The sequence below is a fragment of the Plectropomus leopardus genome, chromosome 9 (genome assembly GCF_026936395.1).
Source record: "Plectropomus leopardus strain MGB_pleo_1.0 chromosome 9, ASM2693639v1, whole genome shotgun sequence".
NCBI lineage: Eukaryota > Metazoa > Chordata > Actinopteri > Perciformes > Serranidae > Plectropomus > Plectropomus leopardus.
The window spans coordinates 31,236,359-31,264,091 of NC_142184.1; the positions used below are offsets into that span (position 1 = coordinate 31,236,359).

General features: G+C 38.8%; 1 protein-coding gene across 7 annotated transcripts in view; it reads right to left on the reverse strand.

Moving 5' to 3' along the window:
* The window catches only part of LOC121946731 (MICOS complex subunit mic25a), an 89,597-nt gene that overhangs the window by 55,576 nt on the left and 6,288 nt on the right, over nt 1–27,733 (reverse strand). For 6 of the 7 annotated variants that reach the window (XR_015777557.1, XR_015777558.1, XR_015777556.1 and 3 more), the window contains exons 4-6: nt 26,722–26,866; nt 3,919–3,942; nt 1,449–1,532 (exon numbers count right to left, since the gene is read on the reverse strand). Coding sequence is in view for 1 of the 7 variants with exons in the window: in XM_042491456.2 (XP_042347390.1) it covers nt 1,449–1,532; nt 3,919–3,942; nt 26,722–26,866 (253 nt within the window). In the remaining 6 variants the exon portion in view is untranslated. The remainder of the gene's footprint in view (nt 1–1,448; nt 1,533–3,918; nt 3,943–26,721; nt 26,867–27,733) is intronic. The other variant, XR_015777559.1, reaches the window with a different exon arrangement.

The following is a 27,733-nucleotide window of genomic DNA, read 5'->3' on the forward strand; positions in this document are numbered from 1 at the left end:
CACATTCATGAGAATGGGACAGACGAAAGGACAGACAACCTGCAAACATTTTGCCTCAAGCCATGGCTATTGTCAGCACAGAGGCATAAAAAGAATAAAAGACAGAGAGAAAGACAGAAACACAAAAAGAAACACAAAAAGAAAGAAAGACAGAAAGTCAGAGGAGAAAAGTCTTCTCTGCAGTAGAACAGGATTGGACCTTGTTTCTAAAAGCCCAAACTTCAGATTTATCCAAACAGAAAAAGAGCCTATTGCTCGAGTCAGTGGCTACCAAGAACTCTATCCGCTTATGGTAGCTTATGGCAGACACTACACATAACCCCTACTGACATGCACATATGCACACGACTTATTCCAAACTTGGTTTGAGATTTTCTCTCTCTCTTTTCCCAGCAGTAATCAGAAATAAACAAATAATTTGACAAAATGTAAATTAATAGAAAAGCAAATCAATTAAAGGCTGAGTGAGTGTTTATGTTGCAGTGATGGTGCTCCAATGTTACGGTCGCCCTCTTGCGACTCCATCTGCTCCCACCACTCCCTCTGCAGGACAGGCTTCAATTAGCCGTAGTAAACAGAACATAATACTTGGATTTTACACATAACTTTCTGTAAAGGTCTTCTCTATCTAAAAACTAGAGGAACACTTCCCCCGGGAGAGCCTGTGTAAAGGTCCTTCTTGTGTGGCGCCTGGTGAGGCTGAGTGTTAACTTCAGACTAACACTTTCTACACCTTTTCTTTCAGGTAAATGTCAGACAGACAGATGAAAGGGAATGAAGGAGCTTGTAAGGGCTCTGTGGAGATGCTCAGGCTGACTAAAATCTGTGTTCCCCTTTGGATCCCACTTACAGACACAACCTGTGCAGTTCTTCTCCTGCAGATTTTTGTGCGCGATGTACATACCATGTTTTTTGATTTGTGTAAGTATATAGTTTGGTGTCACTGTACAAAAACAGTTAATACAAAAATGCTCCAGGAAAGTATTGCTTTAGCAAAAGGATGCTAATAGAAACAAATGTCCCATGCAAAAAGATTTTAGCAGTAACAACACAGACCATTTATGTCCACTCACTTTCTGTCATAGTGCCGCAGCTCATTGAGAATGCACGAATCATGTCAATGATTCAGGCTCATGTTTGTTTTTTTCAATGAACGCTAAAGTGTCTCTGTGCTTGCATTTGTGTGACTGTACAGTAGTGTAATCATGGGGTTTGTATGTATGTATGTATGCATGTGCCTCCGTGCGTGCCTGTGCATACGTGCGGTTAAAGTCAACTCTGTCCAAGTCTGTAGACAAGTTGTGTATGTATGCATCTATAGTTCTTTGTGTACAGTATGCTCAACTTTGTGAGTCTGTGAAAACCTCTAATAAAGTATTTTTAAGTGTGTGTGTGTGTGTGTGTGTGTGTGTGTGTGTGTGTGTGTGTGTGTGTGTGTGTAAATGTACCCTCTTCTCCAGCTGTGCCAGCTGCTCCTTGTAGAAGGCATCCAACGCTTTCAGCTGTGTATCTTTCTTCTGTAGCTGCTGAGCCTGCAAAAGGGCGTGCGCATGCGTGCGCGCGCGCACACACACACACACACACACACACACACACACACACACACACAGAGAATAGGGGATTAAATACTGTGTTCTGCTAAGATTTCTCACTAAAAAGTAGGAGACTTGTGAAATCTAAAGTCGCTTTCAAATATTAATTATTGGATTCATTTAAATTTTAGTGAAAATATTCTGTTATTGTGCTAAAAGGTGTCATATTACAACAGTGGTTTCTAATCAAGACCCCCACAAGGTGTTGAAGTTAAGTCTGCGGTGAGAAGTGTGAGGGGTAGCTGACTCCGGAAGTGTTTTTCCCATTCTGTACTCACATTCAAAAGTTTTCTTTGAACGTCCTTCAAAGGGCTGTGTATCGTTCAGAAAGTTCCAACCAGAACCAATACCATTACCTTTTTAATATTATGATGCCAATAGAATACTTCATTTGATACCTGTAATGTGACTAAGGATGGTGAACATTTTGCTTCATCTCAGCCTCCACCAAAACACCCCCCGCTCTACATCACTACACCACTATCTTAAATAAATACCCAGCCCGAGTCCTCTACGCAACAGAAACACAGAATTCCCTCAGATGTTCTAACAGTTCTGTACAGTGGGTTTATGTATTGATGATGATGATGCGTTTTGTTATAATATAATTAACAGTCAGTTCTGACAAATTCCACTTTGTTCAACAGTTTGTTATGACAGATGGTTCTAAATATTGAAACCACCCAATCAGGGTTATTAGTTTGATTCAGTCCAGACAGTTCAGTAGTCATCATCCCTGGTGAAATGATACATATATTTTTGGGGACCGTAAATTTGTTGGATCCAGCTGGCCTTATGGCAAAACATATCCCTGTTGGCTCTTTTGGTTTATTTGATGAAAAAGCAGAGTTCTGAGATAAAACTTTTTCTTTTTAGAGACACAGTGTTTCTGGTGTGTTTGCATGCACACACAGCACAATAATACTTGTTTCTGTCCAAAGTTAGGTAAAATGTAAAAAAGAAATGTTTTTGTACCATCAAATGCATGTTTTAAATGACACATAAATACAAAAGGACTGAACGACCTTGACATTCACGTGGCAAACAGCAGGGAGCACATTCATTTTGGAATGAATGAAAGGCGGTAAGGAACAGAAGAAAAGAAACTGGATTTCTTCACACTACACAAAACACATGCATACACAAAGTGCATGCATATACACCGCTACAAACAGTACGGATCAGAGTGAAAATGGCTGGATTAAAATCAGCGCTGTAAGACATATTCAACACATCTGATCTGTAATACACCAACAACAATCAGACAGCAAGCCACAACCTTCAAATTATACCTCTTTGAAAATCTTCATTTTACATCTGCCTCTCTCTATTCACACACCAATCTATCAGTCTCTCTCCATCTATTGTGCCGTGTTCGTGCAGGCAGAGAAAATCATGCCACACGCCATCTCAGCACAGATCATTATGTTATTTTTCAGGTAGTTTTGAAGCACTGAAGGTGACCAACATAAACATATATACACAAAAGCATGCAGATGCACAGGTGTGTGAAAACACGCAGACAAACAGGCTCATGTGCCATGCAAATACGCTCCACACTGACTGAAAGACGTGAGAAAATAAGAACAGCATGTGTGAGGGCACTACGCTGGAGAAAGAGATGAAAAAGAAAGAAGTCTCAAAGTTTAGAAAGAAGAGACAGAAAGAGGTAAACTGAGATCATAGATACAAGCAAAATAAATTGAAAAATTAAGCTTTCTGATCAGCTTTAATTTGTCAGTTTTCTTTTAATTAGCATTTAATTTAATAACTTAACTTATAGAAGTGGTTGAATCGTTGTTAAATGTAATTAACTACTGGAGATTGCTTTTGTTTGAGGATTTTATGCTGTTGATATGCATGGCAGAAAGAAGAAAATACATATTTAATTGCAAGAACACAGTTCCTTGAAAAAAAATAATAAAGCATATCCACACCCCTTGAAAAATACTGTAAAACTCAGAGAAAGGAAAAAAATAGCCTCTGACTAAATACTGGATCTATAGATACGAAAGAGACAAACGAAAGTTGGAAAATGTGCTGGATACAGAGGGGTAAAGGAAAGAATAAGAAGGACTTATGGAGGGATATGGAACTTCTAAATGAGAGGGGGGAAAGGAGGAAAGAAAAAGAAAATAAGTGGAATTTGTAAGAAACAGGACGTTCATTGAGAAGAATTTGCCCTGTTATTGTTATTGTTTCAGCTTTTTTTATGTGACTCAAAGTGAGAGGAGAGTGGGGAACATTGTGAGGATTGGAAAGCAGTGGGTTGGGTGGATGAAAAGGACAAAGAGCAGGAGATTGGAAGGTTTCTGATGAAGCTTACCATCGCTTCTATCTCATCTGCAGACTAGAGAGGTTGGGGAAAGACAGCAGAAAAAGAAATGGTAGAAGAAGTAGAGAGACAAAACAGGAGAGGTAAAGAACGACCAAGGAGGGGAGAGAGAGAGAGAGAGAGAAGCACATAAAACAGTTAGTAAACACTGGAAGCAGTGTTTGGGTTAGGTCTGTTAAATGATTTTTTAATTTTACTGAAAATACAAATTCTTCAAAATAATTTACAATGGATCACATAACTGAATTGTTTAAAAAATACAACACTGTTGTGATGTGGCTTCTTAGACTTTTACAACCCTGTCTCTGCTGACCCCAGCAATAAAAGAGCTGTCAAGTTATACAATTAATCCAATTTGAGTATTATTTTGTATTTTATTTACTATTGAAAAACCAATGTCCACATACATTAAATGGAAATTATGTTGTAATGCAAACAATTTTTTTTGATTGCATTACAAGTTTTTCAAAATTTAGCAAAATACAGTATCCAAATGTTTCCAAACATACCACATTGCCATGCAGCATCTTGGGAGATAAAAAAAGATGTATAATGTACCTAAAATATTTGCTATTTTATGTAGTGTTGCATGTTTGGTTTTGGATATTCCCCTCAGAGTCAGCATGATAAAGCCTCAATAGTGTTGGAAAGCGCAAATGATAAATATGCATATGGTGAGTGTGAAATATGTATGGTGTTCAGTATTGTATAACATGCTAAAGACCCCCTTTAGATATGCTTCAAGGCAAGAAAAATACTCTGCTTTTATAAATAATTTCACCCAAAAAGTTCAAATGCCTTTTTTTTCAAAACTTCTTAAACCCTTAAATCTTAAACCTTAAAATCTCCTTCTCCCTCACTGAAAGATTCAGAAATATGAATAAGCAAATATTTTTCATTTCAAAAGTTGAACTGCTGAATAAGATATAACCTACATTACTGAACAGTCCATTCTCAGTGTATGTGCCCTAGAGGTATCAAGTTTCTACATCACAAATGTGTAATTTGCACATACTGGACCATGATTGGTTCCCAAATGAGATGTCAAAAGCCTGTTTGTACGTAAACTTCCTAAACTCAAATTTAAGGCGAGCAAAGAGAAACTTTCCTCCTTCAGCAGATGAATGTGAAAGCAGCCATCTAGTGTCAAACTTTGCACATGCTTCATTCTACACAGGGAAGGTCGAACAGAAAAATGAGCAACAATAAGCGAAAAACATTCTGTAAATGGACATCAACACGTCAGCAACAGAAGATACCCCACTGCATCCTGCCCTCCTGTGTCCATATATTTCTGTCGTAATGCAGTATGAGTAGTAATGTCAATGCAGCAGGATATTAAACTAAAACCAATAGTTATATACGTCACAGAAGAAACAGAACTATGTCTTTAGCCTCTGAAATAATCTATATAGTTACACTTCTCCGAATCTGTAAATGTACAAAGCATCTCTTAATGGGGAGCCGGACTGCTGCTCTGCTCTGCTCTCTGCCATGTTCACATTTTAGAGAATGCATTAGTATTTTGCCTATTAATAATGTGTTATTTTGCCAATCCACAACCTATCCGCATGTCTCCGAGAGAGTAACAAGCAGAGTGTGAGTGTATTATGAACCTGCGTATGTAGGTGCATTTTACTATCTGAACAATGCACCCTTTAAATAGCAAGAAAACTTTAAAGCAGGATTTTGTTGGTCAATGGCGCAATTGCTTTCTGCTGCCTCAAAAAAGCAATGTGCCAACAATGCGCCTCACCACACCTCACTTTAGGAAGCCCATTGGCCCACAGCTGGGTGCAAGCTACACAGCGAGGACACTGGCCCTGAAAATAACAACTGCATCTTTCTAAACTAACAAGTTGTGCATGTTGCATGCACTGCTTTGCATCAAGTGTAAGATAGGGCCAAATGACACAAACATCTGCACTGATTGCTCTCATTTAACTTGTGCTTTGCATTGTCTATATGTAATGAAGTTTATACAGTATGTTATGTTTTTATGCAATCATCACTGTCAAACATGGCTATTAATAGATTCTCAAAAACAGCTAATATAAATAAGCTAAAAAAATAAAGTGCAGAAGTTATGCCTTGCCTTGTAAACTAAATGGCACATAGCCTGTATAAACAAGGCTCCTCTTGTTGCTATGACAGTAAACTACACCAGGACCAGCATTTCAGCACTGTCACATCAGATAGTATAAAGGATCAATATTAGGGAAACTTAATGTGACTTGCTATGAATACAATTGATACCAGACAGGTATGTTTGTCATATTAGGAAAGTAACTTGTGCAAAGTTTTATTAATAACTGCAAAGTATTTCTGAGATTGACAGCCTGTAAGTCACTATCTGAACTACCCTACTGTGCTAAACCTCACACACCTGGTACACCACGTAAATTAATGCCAATCAATGTTTTAAAAGCACTTGCCACTGAAAAGTAGCATCAGCACAGAAAAGGTGAAGAGTCTACATGCACACACACACACACAGAGGGGGGAAGATTCATCATAATTATCAGGGCTGCTGCACGGCAAATCAAATCAAAGCCAATCGTCTGTGTTTCATAAACAGAGGACTGAGGAGAGACAAAGAGCGAGAGGGCTTCTGATGTGAGAGATACGTCTACTGTCGGGCTGACAGCTGCAGCTGGTGCATGTTAATGCAGGTAAAAAGAGGGACTGAAATCGTTCACGTGTTAATTTTACATGTTTAATGAGAATCTGTTTGGCGGGGATTAAGCAGAAACTGAATGGATTTAATTGAAAAACACAGCTCTCCTTCCTATCTGTGTCTGTGTGGATACTGTTTTAATTTGCAGTCAGAGAAGAAACTAAAAGTGAATCAGATGACTCCTCTGGTGTTCCTCCAGGGACCTGCGAGTCTATGGTAGATAGTAGTCAGCCAGGCGTGACTTTACACAGAGAGACACACACACACACACACACACACACACACACACACACACACACACACACACACACACACACACACACAAACACACACACACACACACACACACACACACACACACACACACACACACACACACACACACACACACACACACACACACACACAGAGGAAAGCTGAGGCTTACACGCTCATGTGTGTTTAGTCTGTCTCTCTGTTGGGATACCTTGGTCATTCATTTATCCAGTCTTTTTCATCTGTACTAATGTGTGTCAGTGAGTCCATCTCTAATTCTGTTTTCCATTAGCACTGCGAGAAAAAAAAAGAAGTAAATATCATCCCCTCATTTATTTCAATGAAGCTGTAAAGTGCTGGAGCAGAGGGCTCCATTGAGATAAAAGCAGGGTCATAAGGCAAAATAGTTTGCTCAGCTGTTCACACATCACAGCATCATCCACCAGATTCTATTGGCCAGCCAAATACATACAATACAAAAGCAAACATTCTTAGAATAATCTCTTCATGGTACAAAAGGAATTTACTACCATGTACCTCATTACTGTCAAGGCAAACAACACAACGTTTCAGGTCATCAATTTTTTAACACGTTCAATACTTTGGTTTCTGACCAAGAACCTGCAAAACTAACGGCAATTCCAACAGTCTCTAATGCTAAATGACAAAGTGGTTTATGAATGACAGCCATCAGTAATGAAGGATGGCATCATCCATCGGCTGCAGCCTTACAAAAACAATTAAGTCCTATCGCGATTATCCCCCTAAAAAATTATTTTAATCTATCCCCTAAATTAAGTGCTAGAGCTGTGCATTTGTACAATATTTAATGTGTTTTTTATTTTATTTGTTTGTTTGGGGTTTTTTTTACTTTTATAAGGTATATCAATCACTATCAGCTTATTGCCCAAAAATGCCTGCACAGAAAAAAAAAATAATAATTTGATGGAATTTAGTGTACATGTCCAAAGCAGTGTAACTTTAGTAATACATAAAAAAATAATCGCTGTTGTCACAAGAAAAGGGGCTTGATTTTATGCTGATAAATGTACTTTGTATGACGATAAATATTATGTTAAAAAATAAATGCATAAATGAAAAAATAAATATAAATGTATATGTATATTTAAATGCATCATTAAGATCACAGTAGAAAACCATCTTGATCAGAGGTCACATGGAGACTTTGCACTACTTAATCCGCTGCATGCATTTATGAAAAGATTTACAATGTTTAAGCTACTTTAATAGTGCTTGAAAATTGCTGTTTGTCCTACAGGATATCAAATTCCTTCTCACCTTTCATTTTTTAAAACTTTAAAACCTACTCTAAAGATAGATCCTTAATAAATACAATGAAAACATTAAAATAGATAAAAACTCATCTGGTGAGAAGAAAAAGAAAAGAGGAGAGACAGAAAATGTGATAGATAAGAGGCAGGCCAAAATATGTTACAAATGTAAACATGTGCAGGAAAATATCTGCAGTTATTAAGAAGGTGCATAATTGAATACGGCAGCTGCTAGCCATGAGCTAAATGGGAGATTAGCTTACAAACATATTATCACACAGTCTTCCAGCTCCAGGCACCTTTTGCATATGAATCAATTCAGTACACAGCTAGAGGTGTGAAGCATCTATTTAGGAGCCACAGACAGAAGGGAAAGAATGTGCAAATGTGTGAGACAGAAAAAGCAAGCGGGAGTAAGTGAGAGGAAGATGAGCTGAAAACGATGAGGGGGAAAGGAGAGACAACTATGAAACAATAAAAAGACAGAGTGAGACAAAACAAAATCACAGAAAAAAATGAGTGTGCAAGTAGGAACAAGAGATGAGAGCATCTGTTGTGGAAACATCTCGCAGCAAAAGAAAAATCTAGCAGAGTTTTAGGCAGTTCTCATTGTTTGCTATGCAGTTTTGCTTGTTAACCGGAGCTACGTTTTAGTGATAATATGACTAACAATCTAAAATTTCTGATAGCAGTTCCATGGAACTAAACTTTAACATGCAATCCTACTCCAGTCCAAACCTTTCTGGCCACAAAGCATGGTGAAATAATGAGAATACAGGGACACTGTTACAAAACATCTATAGGAAAGTTGTGACACAGGTCGTTTTCTTAATGCAGCTTCTCTGGTTTTTTAAAAGACCCTCTGCAACCTAAGTGTGTAATGTCAAGTATTATGTGAGCAACACTTAACAAAGACAGAATCAAAATAAATAATGTCTCAGCTGATGCTGTGCTTCTAGCAACAGAAAAAAAAGACTGTCTGGGATGTTGAGGAGTTAAGAAATACCTGTAAACGTGATTAGGAATCTAATGTTGGATGGCTAATGTGGTTGCTGACACGATTTAGAACAGAGATTGGATGAGGTTGATTAAAATTAGAGTATCGTTTGGTTATTTGTTGTCCCTGCAAACAGTAATTCATTACACTAATTGTAAAATCACTTTTCCGTTAAACAGAAAACCAATTACAAATTACAACTTTTCTGGTGTAAAGTTGGGCATTTTAACATTATTAAGGGTCTATGTAGACAGACTTTGAAGACTAAAGTAGCAATGTAGTAGTATTTTCTAAAGGATGACACGTAATTTATGACGTAAGGAAATTTTCCCAGATCACGGTAAAAAAGATAAAAGATTAAGATCAACTGCAAATCTGTCTTCAAAGATTATGTCTTGATGCAGAAAAGACAATAATCGAACATATGAAATCCGATTCTCAATACTGCTAAGAGCTGCTAGCACCCATCTGTTGACACTGTTGCAAAACTCAGGTCTGGCAGTGCAATTAAAAAAACACAACACATGTTAGCTCTACCCTCAGACATTTGGGGTGGCTGATTTCTGTCAATCTTTTTTTTTTTGGGAACTTGCTTTTATTGCACATATTGTAAGGAGTTGTCTTCAGCTCAATTATTGTTCACTTCACCTCTCTTTCATTTGAGGGATAAGAGGAAAAAATGAATCATGTATGGAAATCAGAAAAATATATGAATTAAGGGGCATCAATAATCATTTTAAAATCGCATCATTGCCTTCTGAAATGGAGCTGAAACATGAGGTGACTAGACCCCCAAATAAACAGAGGAAGATAGTCATCAATTCATGACTAAATTAAAAATACAAATATCAGTCATCAAACAGCCTCAGTGCTCAGTTAAAGAACATATTTTTAAAGTGCTAAAGCTCTGTTCTACAACAGTGCAGGTTTTGAGGCTGCGCTGTAGGGACAACAGATGGTGGCTGGCTGAGCTGTTAGTCAGTGAGTCTGCCTGGTAGACACCACAGTGATATCAGCTATGGAGGGGCCAACACCCTGATCCAGTGCAGAAGGAGCACGTGAAGAGAGCATCCTAGGGCAACGCACCAATGTTACCAGTCCAATGGATCATCAACGGCACACATGGGCACAGAACACTCGAGTTTGGGCTTGCAACTGTGCCGGGGACAGACACGTATAAATATACACTCACGCATCTCACTCTTTCCCCGTGGGCAGTGTGTGTGCTGTGTTGCCATCTGATAGCAGCAGCAGTCTGTTCTCCCGTTCCCTCTTTCTCCCCCTCGCTCTATTTACACCGCTGAGTTTATTTAACACATAGCTCCCAGCAAGGCAATAAATTAGCACTCAATAATAATATGACTGATAATTACAGCCAAGCAGAAGAAAGAGTAGGGAGATAAGTGCCACTGGCCCTTCTCCTCCTCCATCTATACTTTTACTCCTTTTACACCGACTGACTCCTCTTTCATGTAACAATCCCTCTGTAATGTTTTAGTTTGTCGCTACATAATTGTGAGCTGTGGTCTGATGCAGTTTAGCGGGGTCAAATAAATCAGCGATACTAAAAAGAGGTTGTTCATTTTGACAAGAAAGTAAACTATTTTAAATGTGTATGCATATGTATCAGGGAGTATCTGCTAAAAGCATGCTCAGTTTGTTATTTTATTTTACTAGGAACTTTTGAAGCCTCATAAATTTTTAACAATAGTGTTACAATTGCTTGTTTAGCAAGAGATATCAGATCTGGATCCCCTATTTGATCAGACCTATTCCCTTAGCAACAAAGGTGCAATGTCCTTCATCAAAAGAGTTGCAACAATGATTTTTAACTGTCCCATTTAAGATTTTATTTGGTTAAATTTGAATATCTTATCCAAACCCATGATTGGTTGAAATGTGAAACACTCAGCACACTCAAAACACTTTCTTGTGACTTATTAAAATAACAAATCTGATCAAAAACTGAAGTGCATTAAAAAATGTTTAGGGGTCTCTTGGCAGGCTCCACCTGAAGAGCCCTCATGGACTCAGTGAACACAATAGTGCAGCGGATAACCACAATAACTGTGCACTGTGCACAAATTTGTAACATAGTTAGGGCATACCATAATGCTTATTTTTCAGATGTGGAGGGAAGTCAGATTTGACCTCTGGGGACCATTAGAGGTCAAATCCAAGATGGCTGCCAGTCCTCGCCATCTGATGTTCAAAGATGTTTAATTTTAGAACCAAACAGTGTAGAAAAACAATTGAAATGTCATTTCCAACTAAAATGGGGATGCCCAATCATTTTGTGACACTTGATTTCACCAGAATTCAAGAAAAAGCACTTAGGTCAAGGTCAAGGTCAAGGTAAAAGTATGTTAAAAAACACATTTTGGACATTCTTTTGCTAATACATTAATTGTATATTGGACACTGGATTGGACAACTGTAGTATTGTGAAAATTTGCTTCCCGTTTGACACTATAGGGATAATAATACCAAAGAATTAATAGAACAGATGATAAGGTGGCCAAGGCTACCATCAGGCTCGCTGTTAGGGGGGTCAGAAGGTACAGATGACCCCGCCCCAAGGCCAAGGAGGGGCCCATGAAAGGCTGGGGGGTATGAAAGGTCTATGGTTAACTTATATCTCTGATAATAAAATTTACGAATTTACACGATAATTTACATCACAAATCACAATTTTCCTCAGATAGCAGCAGCAATCACTTTTTGGCAAGTTGAAAATTGCACAGTATGCATTGCATTGGCCTTTTAAAGCTATTTACACTGGTAAAAATGACTGGAGTGATTACAATTAGTCAAATAAAACCCCATCATTTTGAGGCAGAAATAACCTTTCAGTAATAAGATAGCAGCTGCAATCACTTTTTGGCAAGTTAAAAATTGCATTATATTTGACGCATTCTTCTTTTAAAGGTATTTAAACAGGTAGAAGAGGACTGGGTAAGCTAAAGTCTGTCAAATATGTTCACTATGAATGAAATGAAGTCATTTTGAGGCATAAACAACTTTTCAGTGACAAGATAGCAGCTGCAATCACTGTTTGGCATGTAAGAAATTGCATTTTATGCATTGCATTTGTCTTTTAAAGGTATTTACACAGGTAAAAATGACTGGAGTGATTACAATTAGTCAAATACACCCCCAAAAGTTAAATACACCCTATGGTCATGAGCTTTGGGTAGTGACCAGAAGAATGACATCGTGGATGGAAGTGGCCAGAATGTCTTTCCTTCGTAGGGTGGCTGGGCTCAGCCTTAGAGATAGGGTGAGAAACTCAGACAACTGCAGGGAGCTCGGCATATAGCCGCTGCTCCTTTGCGTTAAAACAGGGGGTTCGGGCAACTAATGCCCCCTGGGCACTTCCTGTTAGAGGTTTTCCGGGCACATCTAACTTTAAGACATCCTTGAGTAGACACAGAGAGGGACGCCTGCAGTACCTTGCTCTGCCTGCTGCCATCACTCCCTGGCCCCAGATAAGCAAATTTCATTTCAATGGATGGGCGGACAGATGGATGGATACCATAAAGCAGCCATCCAGGAATCCTGACCATTGACAAATCATTTGAATTTCATTCGTAGGACATATATGACTCCATGTTAACTTCAGGTTAAAGCGGACCCAAATTGTACATTATATCATAGAAGTACATTTGGTACCTCAATAATAAAAACTGGATCCCAACAAAAAGTTTAGACATCCAGCCTTGATTCTGATCGGCCTTTTTCTCTGCAGACATTTTGACTTGTCATGGTGGAAAAACACAGGTGTTACTAAAAACATTAACAATGGTTCTGTTCTATTGAAGTGTCACAGTAAGACAAGGCAGCATGGCTGTGAGCCAGCATGAACAATGACTGTACCCTGAAATTGTAGCCATTATTAATTTGATTATTTACATCTGCCTTTTCCTATTGCCTGTCTTTTCTGGGGAAAAGGTCTTTTCATTTTGCAATTTATAATCTGACAGGTTTTGATATTTTTTACTTATGCATGATTCATGACGATTTGATGTTGTCCAAAAATAAGATGCTATCTCACTTGTAGCAACATGGCTTTTAGCCAGAGGATGTAGTGCTGAAATGTTGAACCGGTCTTTGATCTCAATGAGAATAAACTTTTCAATTCGAAAGTGAATGTTTTCTTAGGTAAGGCAGCTATCTGCAATGTTCACCTGGATCACTGCAGGTAAGAACGACACATAAAGATAAATTCTATCTCTAAACCCAGCTGCAAATCTACCTCGCTGCATTTCAGCCTTACCATCTTCTAGTCTGCCTATGGCTGTCACGACATGATCAGGCAAGTCTGGTGTTAGTTTGGGGTAAAGTTGCATTGGAGAGTCAGGTAATTATTACTGTCGGTGAGAATCAAATATTTGGAAAAAAGTCCTTCCACTTAAAGTTAGCAGGAAACTATTGAGAATATTAATTTGGCATAAATCAACTGTGCATCCCAGTGCAGTGACACCCTTTCAATTTACTAGGCTGTATCACATAAGTACAGTTTAAGTGGTTGTGGCCGAATTCAGTACACTCAAATTTGTTTGTTACACAGAATATTATCTAAATAAAATGATCAGTAACGGTTCATTCAAAGTTTGTGAGCAAGCTGCCATGTTGGAAACAGTCCCACCAGCCTGAGCAAACTTTCTCATTTTAGAGCTAAACAGTTACATAATATGTTTCTGAAAACATTTAAGGCAAGAAATGGCAATGCAGTGACAGTCTTGATTCATATTTGATCAGCGCTGCCTAGTTTGACAGTTTGACGGCAGTTCACAAGCTGTGATTGACATGATTGACAGCTGCAGTAGAGACTCCTCAGCTATGATTAGTTGTTTTCGTTCACCTGCAGAAGATTCAAGCGAATCCCATTAGCAGTCCTACAAAGAGGAAGAATCTGATTTTTTTCACAGATTGTCTATCTCATGTAATACTGTGTAGATGTGGTGACTGTTTCAGCAAATATATAACAAAAAATATTTTTTATTAAAGTTACCAACTAGGGCTGTCAAACGACTAATTGTTTAAATCGCGATTAATCAGAATTTAGTTAATTGCTTTTTTCAATGGCATCTTTTCAATTCCGTTATTTTGCATTTCAAAACAGTTTTGACATTTATATTGACAAGGTCAGGCAATTCTAACCAGATTGTCTTGATTATGAATCAAGTGACAGCAAAAAACTGCGTCGGACTAACATAAAGTGGGCATATCTGTGTCTGTAAGGGCAGACTAATGGGTACCCACAGAAACCATTTTCATTTGAATAGCTTGAAAAATGACCATGCGGGTTTTCAATTGCCAAAATTTAGCCTAACTTTGGAGTGTTATTTAGCCCTCTGATTGAGAAGCTAGCAGGATTAGTACCACTGGATTCGTCGGGTCTTCAGTTTCATATGATACCTGTATCATTACTGATTAAAGAATAATAATAATAATAATAATAAATAACATGTTATGTGCAACACAAAATTGCATTGTGATAAACGGTTTTACGCTGGCATCCCTATTACCAACTATATCTTTGAAAACGATACTAAGCAGGAAACACAGAATTACCCCTGACGGCTTGTGACTACATTGCGTTTTTTTTTTTCTTCAAGGCAGTGGCAGGGCACTAGGGAGCACTTTAACTCAGCACTTTATCAAAAAGCATCCCCAGCCATTTTTTTAAATGACACACTAAGTGTGGGATTGGTTTCTTTGACAATATCTTGACATTAACATTAGGTTGGTCACTATCGTTTCTGACTGACATACACAGTTTGGGATAGACGGTCACTGATGGAGATGCAGTGACAACACCAGCATCATTCTGTAAAGTTCAGAGACTTTAAACTTGAAATGCTCGAAGCAGCCACACAAAAAAACTGACACTAGGCGCAGCAGCGTAGTCATCTCTTACATAAAAATGTGACTTTCTGTCAACTGTAAGTGTGCCAGAGAAAAACTGCTTTTGCAGCAACATTATTGCTAATGAATGCAAAGAAACAACATCTACCCTGATGTCCCTTCTTTTCTCAGTCTGTCTGATTTTTTTTTTTAAGTAGTGGTAGAACCTCGTCTTTATGTCTGCTTACTTGGCACGTCTAACCTCACTATCTGAATGTGCGGTGAGGGAAACCGGCTTTTGAGCACACATTCAGCCTAATAGCTTTACATGCAGAACCATGTCAGTTCCTGCAGATTACAATTACTGATACAACTGCTGGCTTATCTGTACCTCACTAACTCCTTCCCTCACCTCCTTCCTTCCATTTCCTTCAAAGCCACTCCTGACATCTCCCCATCTCCTCTGCACCCTCATTATCCCACTATCCTCCTTCCTCTCACTCTTTTCTGCTCCTCCTTTCCTTTTCACCCCTCTATTTCATTACATCTCCTCTTTTCCCCCCTCGCTCTTATACTTCCCCTCTACTGATATTTCTTCCCAAACACTGGGAAAAGCTCTGTGATTTACTGTGTACGAGTTAATACGCCTGAGCGTCTATCCATCTGAATAAATGCATTTGAACAGTATCCTCCCAAAAATTAAAGCATATGTGTGAATCTTTAAAATGCTTGGAGGATGTAAACCCATTGAAATTCAAGACGAAACCTGAGCAAAGCAAAGAAACTAATTTAACCTGTTTTTCACTCATCTAAATGGCATAATAGCAGTGTGTTACCATATGTCTGACTAAATAAGCAGTCAGAGGAGTACATGATAAAACATCAAGCCATTCACCAGCTCATATGTACCGCTATAATGAGGCATGTCCCCATCTGCTTCTCTCCTATGTGTGTGTGTGTGTGTAAGTGTGTATGAACACAGCTGGTTTGCTCATACCCGTAACCAAAGTCTGAATGAGTTTCCTGAGTGTGTAAGAGAGAGACAACACTGTCGCTCCATCAGCGGAGAATCTCCAGCTGATTACATGGGCTTAGGTATAAACAGGAGAGGCAGGTCTGTCCAATCAGAGCCAACATCTGGCTCATTGCAGCAGGGGCTGCTTGACAAACAGATAGACAGACAAGAGGGATCCCAGCGCTATCTTACTTTGGAGTGGTGCTGCTGCCGCAGAATACCAACTGGGAATAAAACACTGGGAATTTAGCATAACGTTTGGCCCTACGGTCTTTGCTGTAAAAAGAAAAAAAGACGTGGTGGTTTTGTTTAGGGGAGTATTCTTGAGACATGATGGGTATTATGTGCTAGTCTTTTTGATATATAGTACTTCAATGACATAAGTTCAGTAGATGTGTACACAAAAAAAGCCCATATCAAGTTGTGAAAAATCTATAACTGATAAACTTTCAAAACAATACAACTAATGCCGTATGTTTTAAATCCACATCTTCAGCCTCTTAAAGGGACACTTCACCCCAAAATCAAAAACACATATTTGTCCTGTTACCTGTAGTGCTATTTATGTATATTATAGATTTTTTTATTGTGAGTTTCCAAGTGTTGGATATATCAGCTGTAGAGATGTCTGCCTTCTCTCTAATATAATATGCCTTTCCACCAAAATTAGCATGTGTGCTCAGGTTTTTTTTAAACACAGGTAAACCTGCCAAAAATATAGACTCCTTTCCCATTGCCAGGAGACCAGAGCTGTGTACACGGCTCTGCAGCAGATGAGTATGCCTTTCTGTGTGTTTTTTTCTGTCACGTTCGATGCCACTGACAGGCTGGAGAAAAGGTTAGGTAACAGTAGAAAGCAGCATGGATGTAACCCATTAAAAACTTGATGGTGGTTACTTCTTTTTATATATTTCTTTATCTCTCTTTCAAACTCAGTGCAGAATAATTTGGATCTATTATTGAGTGCTTCTCGGACTAAGACAGACGGTATTTAATGATGGCATGTCACTGCATCTCACCGTTGAAGGGCCTAAAGTTAGCATGTTCACCTGGTGTTGTGTTGCCATCACTGACAATCAAAGCCAGAGGAGATAAATACCCGTGACTACTGCAGAGTCATTTCATCCGCTATGAATGCCAACTGTTACTTTTCCCATTACATTAAAAAGCCAGATGTTAATGGGTGTTAGAAGGTTTTTTGTGCAATGGAAAAGGGGCTTAATGGTACTACAAGGCACTACGATTGTGGTGCTCAAAGGGCCAAAAAAGACATTTAAAAAACTCAACAGCAATGTCTCTTTCCAGAAATCATGACCTAGTTACTCAAAATAAAACGCATCTTGTGTAAACACAGACTGATCATTGAAGCTACTAGTGCTCTATTTATAAAGTAAGTCTTTCATCATATGTGGGTTATTGTGTTTTACACAAATTTTACAGTGGGCCAAGCAACACACGAGAATGGCAAAGTTTTATTTCTCTTATTTTTATGGTCATTTGGGCACAACTTTCCAGCTGTGGTGGCCTCCACAGCCAAATTAATGTAAGTGAAAGAATGTTGTTTGAAACATTAAACAAGAGAAAGTTAGTCTAAAATTACAGATTACCTAATACTTCTTTTTGACTATTTGTGACTCACAGAAAGAGTGTTCCTAAACCAGCAAAAATCCACATACAAGCACAAAAGTACACAGCTATTGACTATAGTGAATGAAAAACTTGCTCAAGTCTGCTGTTACGAATTTGAATAAAGCAAGTACCTTCTGTGAACACTGCATATTGACTGATATTCTTACAATCTGCCAGTGGCTCTTGGCTTGTAATAACTTCCTTGCAGACAAGTATTTTGAACATTACAGTAAAATGTTCCCTGTCAATGTGCAACTCTACAGCCAGTTCTGGAGTAATAAAAAGAATTGGAGTGATGAAAGGTCATTGTTTGAGGAGAGATTACGTAGATTAGATTAACATGGGGAACCCGTGCAATAACAATTGTTAGTGACTTTCCAATAAGAGCATTTCACACTTGAACTCTGGCTTTATATAGCGCATTATAGGCTAAGAGACAAAGCAACAGGCAGAATAAGAGAGGGAAAAAAAGAGAGGCGGCAAATCAGTGAAACATGGAATAGGCTTTGGTTGCCATCTAGTGTCACTTGAAGGTACTGGTTCATCCAGCATTTCCAACTGACCTGTAAACATGGATATATAAAGGTTACGAAAAAACCTTTGTCCTTGCAAATCATTTGCTTTTAGTTCTATAAAGTCACACTACATCCAATGGTTTACATGACAACTCTTATTTCAGTATCCAGCAGAGTACCACTAGTTTGTAAGCCTGTTAAATTGTGCATTTTGTTCAGGTTCAGCATTTAGAATGCAATTGATGGTTAAGGTGAACTTATTCCCCTGACAAACTAACCTGTAGGTTTAACCTCTGGGGTGTAGCTGTAAGAGAAAGCTCAGCTCCTCTGTCTGCCCTGCCCATATCATTTAAAAGGCACATATTAACCAACTGTTTCATAGCCGGCATTGAAGAAAAATCCCATCTCAGCCTTTCTGCGAATTTGTCACTTTTCATAAGATAATGTATCAAACCACTATGTAAGAGGGGTTGCTTGGACAGTCAAGATGGAACTACAGAGAATTATCACCTTAACCTGCAGTTCAAGTCGCCTGTTTTCAGCTTTATGTCAGGTTTACACTGGATGCTGACTGGCCACGAAGCGCCCAGATTTTCCATGGAGTGCCGACCGCTTGCTTTCGGCACCCATGTTGTGCAACAGACCGTTCACACCAGATATGCCGCAGCCCTGAGCTCTACAGCAGGCTCACAATCTGCAGCTATAGTTTTGGGCATGTGGTCTATTTTTTCTGACAGAATCTGGCAGAAAAACACACTAAACAACCTATTAGGAACAATACAAAGGATATATAAGAAATAATAGAAATTATCTGATTATGATAAATGATAAAATATGCATCCAGTGCTTCCACAATGCTTGTCAGTTGTGTCTACAGGGAGGGAGAGAGACACACACACACACACACACACACACACACACACACACACACACACACACACACACACACACACACACACACACACACACACACACACACACACACACACACACACAAGCAAGAACAGAGCTCTCCGTGTATTTGGAAACAAGAAGATTAGGAGATTTGCTGCTGACCAGCAAAGAGAAATGTGCTCCTGCTGTGAACAGCCAGGCAACTGCTAAATGCTGTACGTCAATAAACATAAATATCAATGAATTATAAAGCTATCATAACCCCTTTGCACTCTGCTTATAAAAAAGAGCATATCTCAAAAACTTCATCATGTACACAGATCAAATAATGAGGGCTATCTAGAAATATTCAGTTCATGAATCTCCATTTAAAAATCTTAAGGATAAATAGGTTTTGTGTATTTCATTTTCCAAAAAAACTCTGCAGATTCAATCTAATTTGTAACATTACCTCATTAATTCTGATCTGCGAGGCACAAAAGATTTTCCTGCACCGTAGTTGTGTGTTGGGTGCAGGACGGTGACACTACATTGCACCAATTATCTTGCGAAGTGTTTCATTAATCTGCAAACAAAAACTTGTACTATCTGAGTAATGTGAAAAATGCTATTATGTAGCAACTTGAACCAGCTTACATTTCTTCCTGTCACATTATGTAACCAGAAGATGCAACTGATTCACCTGCACTTTACAGATGTTTTTAAAGAATGAGAAAAGTGTGGATGGCATTTTGTATTCGCCAAAGCTCCATCTGTGGAAGTTAAAGGGCAGCTAACAAAATAGGCTTCCTAATTGTTCTGCAAGAACAGACAGAGAGAGAGAGAAATTTACCAGATGCTAATGTGGCTTATAACCTTTTTTTTTTTTTTGCTTTCAACGGGCACCAAAAGGCCATTAACACATTATAGAAAGAGAAAATCCCCTTTAGCCCTTTAGTTCGACTTGCTTCCTTTCTTTCCATTCTCCCGTTCCCTCGCTCTCATTCTGAAATTAATCTGCGGAAGATTTGCTATTAACAAAGACTATTCACATAGCGCAGCACAGTGGGTGAGGGCCTTGGCTGAAAGATGAAAAAAAAAAAAGAAAAGGAATGGCCGGATCACACAGTTCACTGAGAAGAGGACAAAAGACAGGACGAAATGAGTGTGGGAGTGAAAGGCGAATAAAAGAAGGACGCGACTAAGTAGCAGATGCCGCACATCATCGTGTGGGGCTTTATGACTTGTGACTCAGTGCTGTGCCCACGCGCACAGGGCAGGAAGCACTTAGTCACCTGTAACACCGTTTCTCCTCACACCTTTGTTCCACGCTCAAGGCCAAACTCTGTACCGAGTTGTATGCTCTTTACTGTACAGTGCTTCTTTACCATGCAACTATTCTAAAAGCTCTCCCCCGCATCTCCCACTACCCTCACCTCACCTGTTGCTACCAGAATTCTTTGCAGCCACTGATGGGTGACGTAATGTAGACTTATCCTTGTGAAACAATGGTGGCCAGCCTCATCACGTATTACAGTTAACCCTTTAGAACCTGGATCGACATCAGTTTTACTGACGCCTTTCACAAGCTTTTAAACCTCTGGGATCTAAGGAAATTGGTTTGATTTCTTTTGAAAACGTGGTAAAAAGGCAATGGGCAACTTGGAAAGAAATGTCACACAAATTAAAAAAAAAGAAACTGAAATGAAAACTATCTGCAAATTAAATTTGATTAAAAAAACACAGGGCAAAATGTCCAGAAAAATAAATGTATAATTCTTCTTATTATGTATGTAACAGATTTTATTTTTAGCACTTTAACAGCAATTTTGTCTATTTGCTTGTTTTTTAAAAACATTTTCAGGTAATTTTCTTGTAATGTTTCTAGTTTCCGCTAACTTTTTAGCCATTTCCTGTTGAGTTGCTTTTTTTTGGAGGAAGAATTTGCTCAGGTTTTAAAGGATGAAAGAGTAAGCTAAAACATGTTTCTGAAAACATTTGAAGCGAGAAAAATGCAGCTCGGTCACAGACTCTTGGTTCATATTTGATCAACACTGCTCAGTTTTATTAATTGATGTCCATTTTTACGGCCACAGAACTCACTGTGCAGGAAGCAGTGTGGCGCCTACTTCCTGTCCACAAACTCTCACCATTATGGCAAAATTTGCCATTAAAAAAATGTCTGAAAACATTTTAGGCGAGAAATAGGCAGTGCAGTAATGTAATACTGATTTATATTCAATCAGCACCGCTTAGTTCTACCATTTGATATGATTTTGGTCTGAGTTTGAGAGACAGAGCGAGGGGTGGGCAATACGAAAAGTACAGCCTGTAGTCCGAGCAACAGCCCCAAGAGCCAGCGAATCTCCTCCAAAGGACCTTTGACGAGGAGGGGAGGAGGGATATCTGAACACTGGTGAGATCCCACACTGTTTTGATACAAAGCTGTTTGAAAATCGATGAAGCATCCCTTTAGAGCATTTAAGAAACATTCATGATCGCTTCATGATCCTCCAGGAAATGTGAAAACACTTGTAAACACTTCTTTTTTTTCACCCTCCAGCTCACTCACTTTTCAGCTCAATCCTACAGGAAATGCATGTCATTTTCTTTCATTCCCTCTCGTTCTCGGCTGCTCTTCATTCTTCGCGCAAACCTCTTCACAAAATGTTCAGTCACTTTTTTTTTCATCCTCACATCCCTCTTGCTCCCAATTATTTTGTAAATGCTCAATCAGCCGTCACCTCATACTTCTCATCTTCTCAAATGTTCACTCCTCATCCTTTATTTCCGCCGGGCAATACTGTAATACCATCATCTTTTAAAACCTTTCCCTCTCAAGGTATAAAATTAAAAAGGGCTACATGTCAAATGTAGGCAGCCCACAAACTGTTGAGATACCATTAGCCATGCTGGCAGGTACAGGCACAGGTGCAGGTACTGTATGTGGATGCACTATGATGTTGCTGGTCAGGCCTATTCAACTGGAGGTCTGCTGATCAGGTCTGTATATAAATAAACAAAATCTGAAACCGGAAGAGGAAAACAAACATGCCACATTTTACTACAATAAACCAGCAGAATGCTCCTGTGTACTTGGCCTGATTGTCCCTTAAGCCCACAACCCACCAGCAGGTTTGAAAGCAATGTTTTCTTAAAAAAAAAAAGGCAGAATTTTACACAATTCATCTTAGATAGAAACTTGAAAAACAGAAATTATCATCAGATTTTAAAATTTCAGACAGTACTCTAAGGAATCATGAGTGAGGAACACATTCGGCGGAAAAAAATAAAACAAAGTAACATTACTGTCACATTGTGACAGTGAATCTACTCCATATGTCTAATTTAAAATGTGAAAATAATAGGTCATTTGCACTAACCAGATCCTGTGGAAAAAAATAAATAAATAAAATTCTGCACTCCTCAAAGCAACTGGAAAGCCATGAACGACTCGTCTGACAACAAAAGTCACGTTAAAAATAAATGAAGGGAAACTCTGACTAACTGGCAGGCTATTTACAGAGACGAGGACAAGAAAAGTTGGAAGTACAGGCTGTAAAAAATATATAATATATAATAAATAGTGAACGTAAATTGTAATGCTGCAATACAAAAAAATCAAAACTTTAATATTCTCTAAAGGAATATTTTACTATTTCGAATATGATTGTTATTGTTTGTTTGTTTTTTGTGTTCATCATGGCCTTTTCCTCTTATCTTATTTGTTTGTTTGTTTGTTTGTTTTACAAATGTTTGTCATCATCAATGTAATTATTACTATTACTATTACCATTAGATTATTAATAATGTGTTGTACATACATAATGAAACTAATAGCTGAGGGAAATGCCCGGTCCCCAGGCCCTTAACTCAACTGGCCCCCTGAAGAATGTTGCTTAAAAGTCCAGTTGATGTATTTTTATTTTTCTTATTTTGCACGACGACAGAATATTATATACATTGAAAATCATTGTATTTTATGTCTCCATCTGCTGGTAGGCCACAGTATGCATAATATGATGGTAATTCCACTACAGAACAGACTTGATGATCACTAAAATTAGGTTGGGGAAAAGGTGGATGTATCGATATTAGCATCAGTTATTGGCCAAATAGGTTATTTTATATATATGTGTATATCGGCAAAAAGAAATGTGAATCCCTAGTAACTTTGTATCTAACTTGCCCCTCAAGTCCTTCTCGTCCTATGTTCTCCGCCTGGTGAGGCGCTGCTTTCCAGCCAACGGCCCTGCTCCCTCAGCCTGCCCCACTCCACCGCAAACTCCAGCTCAACTCTCCAAACTCTCACCTTACTCGCTTCTGAAACATAACTGCTTGTGAACTTTTGCAAACCTTCATCCAAGTTCTGCTTCTGGGCCAAAAATCCACTCTAAACAACACTTCTCCTGCTCTCACTCGAGCCCACAGTTGATTTTTTTTCTTTAGCCAGGGCTGACTTAGACAGGTCCTCCAATTAAAAAGTGGGTCTCCGTTCCCAGAGTTTGTAGAAATGTATTGCATTCACTGGCCATAACCCTGGCTGTGTTAGTATCACTGAGCTGTAAAAACTTCACATCCTCAACAGTTAAGAAAAGCAGCTTTCTTTACTGGGAGGGATTACACAGGACAAAGAGCTGTGGAAGATGGGTGATCATGCCCTCTGATTCCACAACAGGGATAAAAAAATTTTTAAAAAATCTCATTTGAGCAAAGAATGTGAGCAAATCTGCCCGCACTCGGTGTGTATGTGCGTATATGTATTCATAGCACAAGAAACAGTAATTACAAGGAGCCCTCAGCATCAGGAGGTCCGGTCCTGCTCAACCGGTCATTCTGCTCACGGCGTCCCCCCAGCGGCTTTCTATTAGCGGTGGGAGTGTGTTGGAGTGGAGATAAGACAGCCACTACAGCATGTCTCAGCACGGGGAAAGGCAGGTGGGAGACGATAGGAGGCAGGGGAGAGGAAGAGTCACGTGACAGAGGCGCCGGCTGGTGTGTAAAACAAGCTTCCCCCTTCCCACCACTGTACCTCCAAACCCACCGCTATCTCCAGCTGCAGGAAACTCTCAGGGTGCAATTTACCGCTTGCACTGCACTGATAATACTGTCTCCAGGGCAGGAAGGAGAGAGTAATGAGCAAGGAGAGAAAAGAGAGAAAGACAGAGGGAGATAGAAGGTTGGGGTGGGAGAGAGGACAGACGGAGAGCGAGGGATAGAAGGGGAGGGAAAATGGTAAAGAGAGGGAGAGATCAAAAGAGAACAGGGATGTAATAGGTGGAAGGAGAAAGACGACAAGACGGAGGAGGAGGCGGGAGGAGTATCACCATGGAAATTACAAATGCAATCCCAAGACCCAATTTATGTCTGTGCAAAATGCTCCAACGTGATTAAACCAGAGAAAACCTCACCGGACTGAATCATAACTCCACTCTACACAAACGTATCTCCTGCTGCTGAGAGACACTCCAATGAATCCGCTTTAACACATCTTTATCACTGAACTCGCGGCGTGGAAAGTCGTCACTCAAAAGTGCTAGAATGACTGCTGAACAAAACTCAAAAGGTATGATGTCATTATGCTACAGCAGCTCCACCAACAGGTCATTGATGGATTTTACAGTTTTATATCATCCACCATTTTTATTTAAGTCCAGGGTTTCCCAAACATTCATTTCTAAAGGGGTCGCCAAACATGATCACTATTTTTATATGTTCCTCTTATCGTTGCCTTTTTTATTCAGATTATTGGCAAACTGTTTGTTACCACAAGTTATTCTAATAAAATCTGAGAAATAGTTCCCAACACAGGGATTAGGTCCCCCTGCAGGGTTCCAAAATAAATCTCAGGGGCCATGAGTAAAGAGATTTCAGAAGCAGCAGAGATAGATTTCTCAGGGCTTTTACTAATAAAGTTGTTCAAGCTATTGATTTCAAAGGCACAGCAATATGAGAGAGACGCAGTCGTTGAAATGAAAACTGAAATCTCAGGGTCCCTCAAACAATGCCTCTTAAAATATGTATTAAAAAAGCCTCAAAAATAAACATAAAGTAAATAGAATGTGAAATGAAGTAATAGAAATTTGTGGTGAATTGGAAATGAATTAAATGAATTTAAACAGGAATGTAGTGAATGTGAAATGAGATAATCAATATGGACAACCATAAGCTAAGTATATAAAGTGACATATAGAGTAGGCAAGTGAAGTCATAACTCAGTGACTTTACTCATAAGAAAAAATCTGAGATGGAAAAATCTCTCTTTGGTTAAAGAGACCACCTCAGAGTGAAATTTGACACATGTGACGAGGGGTTGCAAGATGCCATGGCTTTATCTTTAGGGTTCACTAATTCCAGCCTGACATCCCCAGGCACCAACTCAAATGTGAGTCACTCAATTCATTTTTGATTCCCGAGAGGCTTTATCAACAGCAATAGACCAAAATACCTCCAGAGGCATTTAGAAAGACTTACAAACAATCAGAGCAACAAAACGTGACTTGCTGCTGAACGACGGACAAATGCTAACAGACTATAGTGTGCAGAGATAAGCTGTGATGGTTCAGCATCAATATGTCTGACTCATCTGAGGCTGTTTGGCAAATGTGACTGGTCGCTCTCTATTTCAAACAGATTTCCACAGCAAATAATAACACGTGCTTGCAGATTTGTGTGGTTCCTGCCTGACCACCAATGTCAAACATGTCAAAAACATCCTTTTTGTGTACAGTGAATAGTTAGCTTTTTTTATGTTGAACATAATAACGACAATAATGAAATAACTAGTCTGTTAAAAATAACCATAACTAGCAAAGGTAGCTATGCTGGCCAGCTCCAGCATATGAATGAGATGTGATGCTGGAAAAAAGAACAGCTGGGCTGCTTAGTTGAATATTCTTGAAAAGCTATGCCAGTTTGTCTGCTTTTGCCACAGCTGAATAGTTGTTTATCAAATCCATGCCCTGTTAGTCAACATCAGTTTTCTTGTGCTGTGTTCAATTGCCTTTGACATGCTATTTGAGCCTTTGAAACCTGGCCAAATTGGTTTGATTTCTTTCAATATAATAACATTTGGGGAAAAAAAACATGACCAAGAAATGTTCCACAAATTAGTATATCAGTACAAGAAATTAGTAAAACGAGACAAGAAAATTACCTAAAAATAGATTTAAAAAAGAAGGGAAGATTATTAGAAAATTATCCAAAACAGAAGGGTAAAATGTCCTGAAAACAACATTTATATTTATCATGATGTCATATTTAACATTATGTTAAATAAAAATATATACAATAAATACACATTTTTTAAATTTTCAGTACAATTTACTTTCTTTTTCTTTTTTTTTAACATTTGTTTTTGCTTATTTGACAGTTTTTTTCTGCTTATTTGCTGGCCATGTCTTGTTAAGTTCCAAAGGTTTCAAAGGGTTAATTAGTCTGCTTTTTTGTCATACAATTGTGGTAGGAAAAAAAACAGTCAAGGGTTAAAACACAACAGTGACATCACGCAGAGCTGAGTGTGACCTCAGTCAACCCTGATTATAACCTAAGGCAATTATGTATGGCTTACCAACAAAGGTCTCCTTTCAAACTGATCTCCTATCTTGCTGACATCCAGAGTTACAAGGTTGGTGTTAAAGGGGCATGTGACTTTTGTGTGTGTGTGCGTGTGTGTGTGTGTGTGTGTGTACCAGTTTTTTGGCGTTCTGGGCTTCTTGTCGTTTTTGATGTCTTTCCTGGATCATGGCTTTAGTCATCTGCTCCCTCGCTGCCTCCCTCTCTCTCTGTGCCACCTTGGCCAGTTCCTCCTTCAGTACTGTCTGCTGCCGTTCAAACCTGAAACACAAATACCATAAATACGCATGCAGATAAACACACACATAGTCATGGTTATACCTGTTGCATACCATCATCAGTTTCTGCTTTCCAAAACTCCTTTGAGAACAGTCAAACTTGCTTTAAACAAATGTTTCCACAAGGGGGCAGCATATACCAAATTTACAAGACCAGTCAGATGTATGATGTATCAAAGTTTTGCCCTTCAGAAACAATATTTATTCTCTTTTTAATGAGCACAATACAGAGGGTGATTGTGGAAACAGTCATTTAAAGAAGGCTTGAATCTGTTAGCATACAGTTTGATCTTCAACAATGATACACAGGTGATCAAATTTGACACTGTGGGCAACTTTACTTTGTCATTGCCATTCAAGATAGACTTTTGGGTTGAGTGCTGCTTTGACACATCAATGATCCTACAGATAATCTGACTTAGACCTTACCTGATTTGTTTTTTTGTCTTTTTTAATGTGACTTTGTTTTTTGGCATCTTTTAAATGCCTGTATGTCCTTTTGTATCATCTCTCTCTCTAAATTCGGATGTTTTTGCAGGTTCATGAACACAGTGCAGCAAGAGGAGCTTTGTGACAGCATGAGTTCCCTTTTTTTCCTCAGCAGCAGTTTGTCGCTCGCTGGCTGTCGATCTGCTCAGATCACATGGATGGCTGAGAGGAGCCCTCTGTAAGTGAAAGCTGTGCTCAACAAATATATATATATATATATATATATATATATATATATATATATATATATATATATATATATATATATGCATAATACCTACAACTTAAAAGCTCTGGAATACTTGCTGGTCACAGAGTTTTGGAGAAAGTTCTGCCATGTCAGGGAAGTATGAGCCAACTC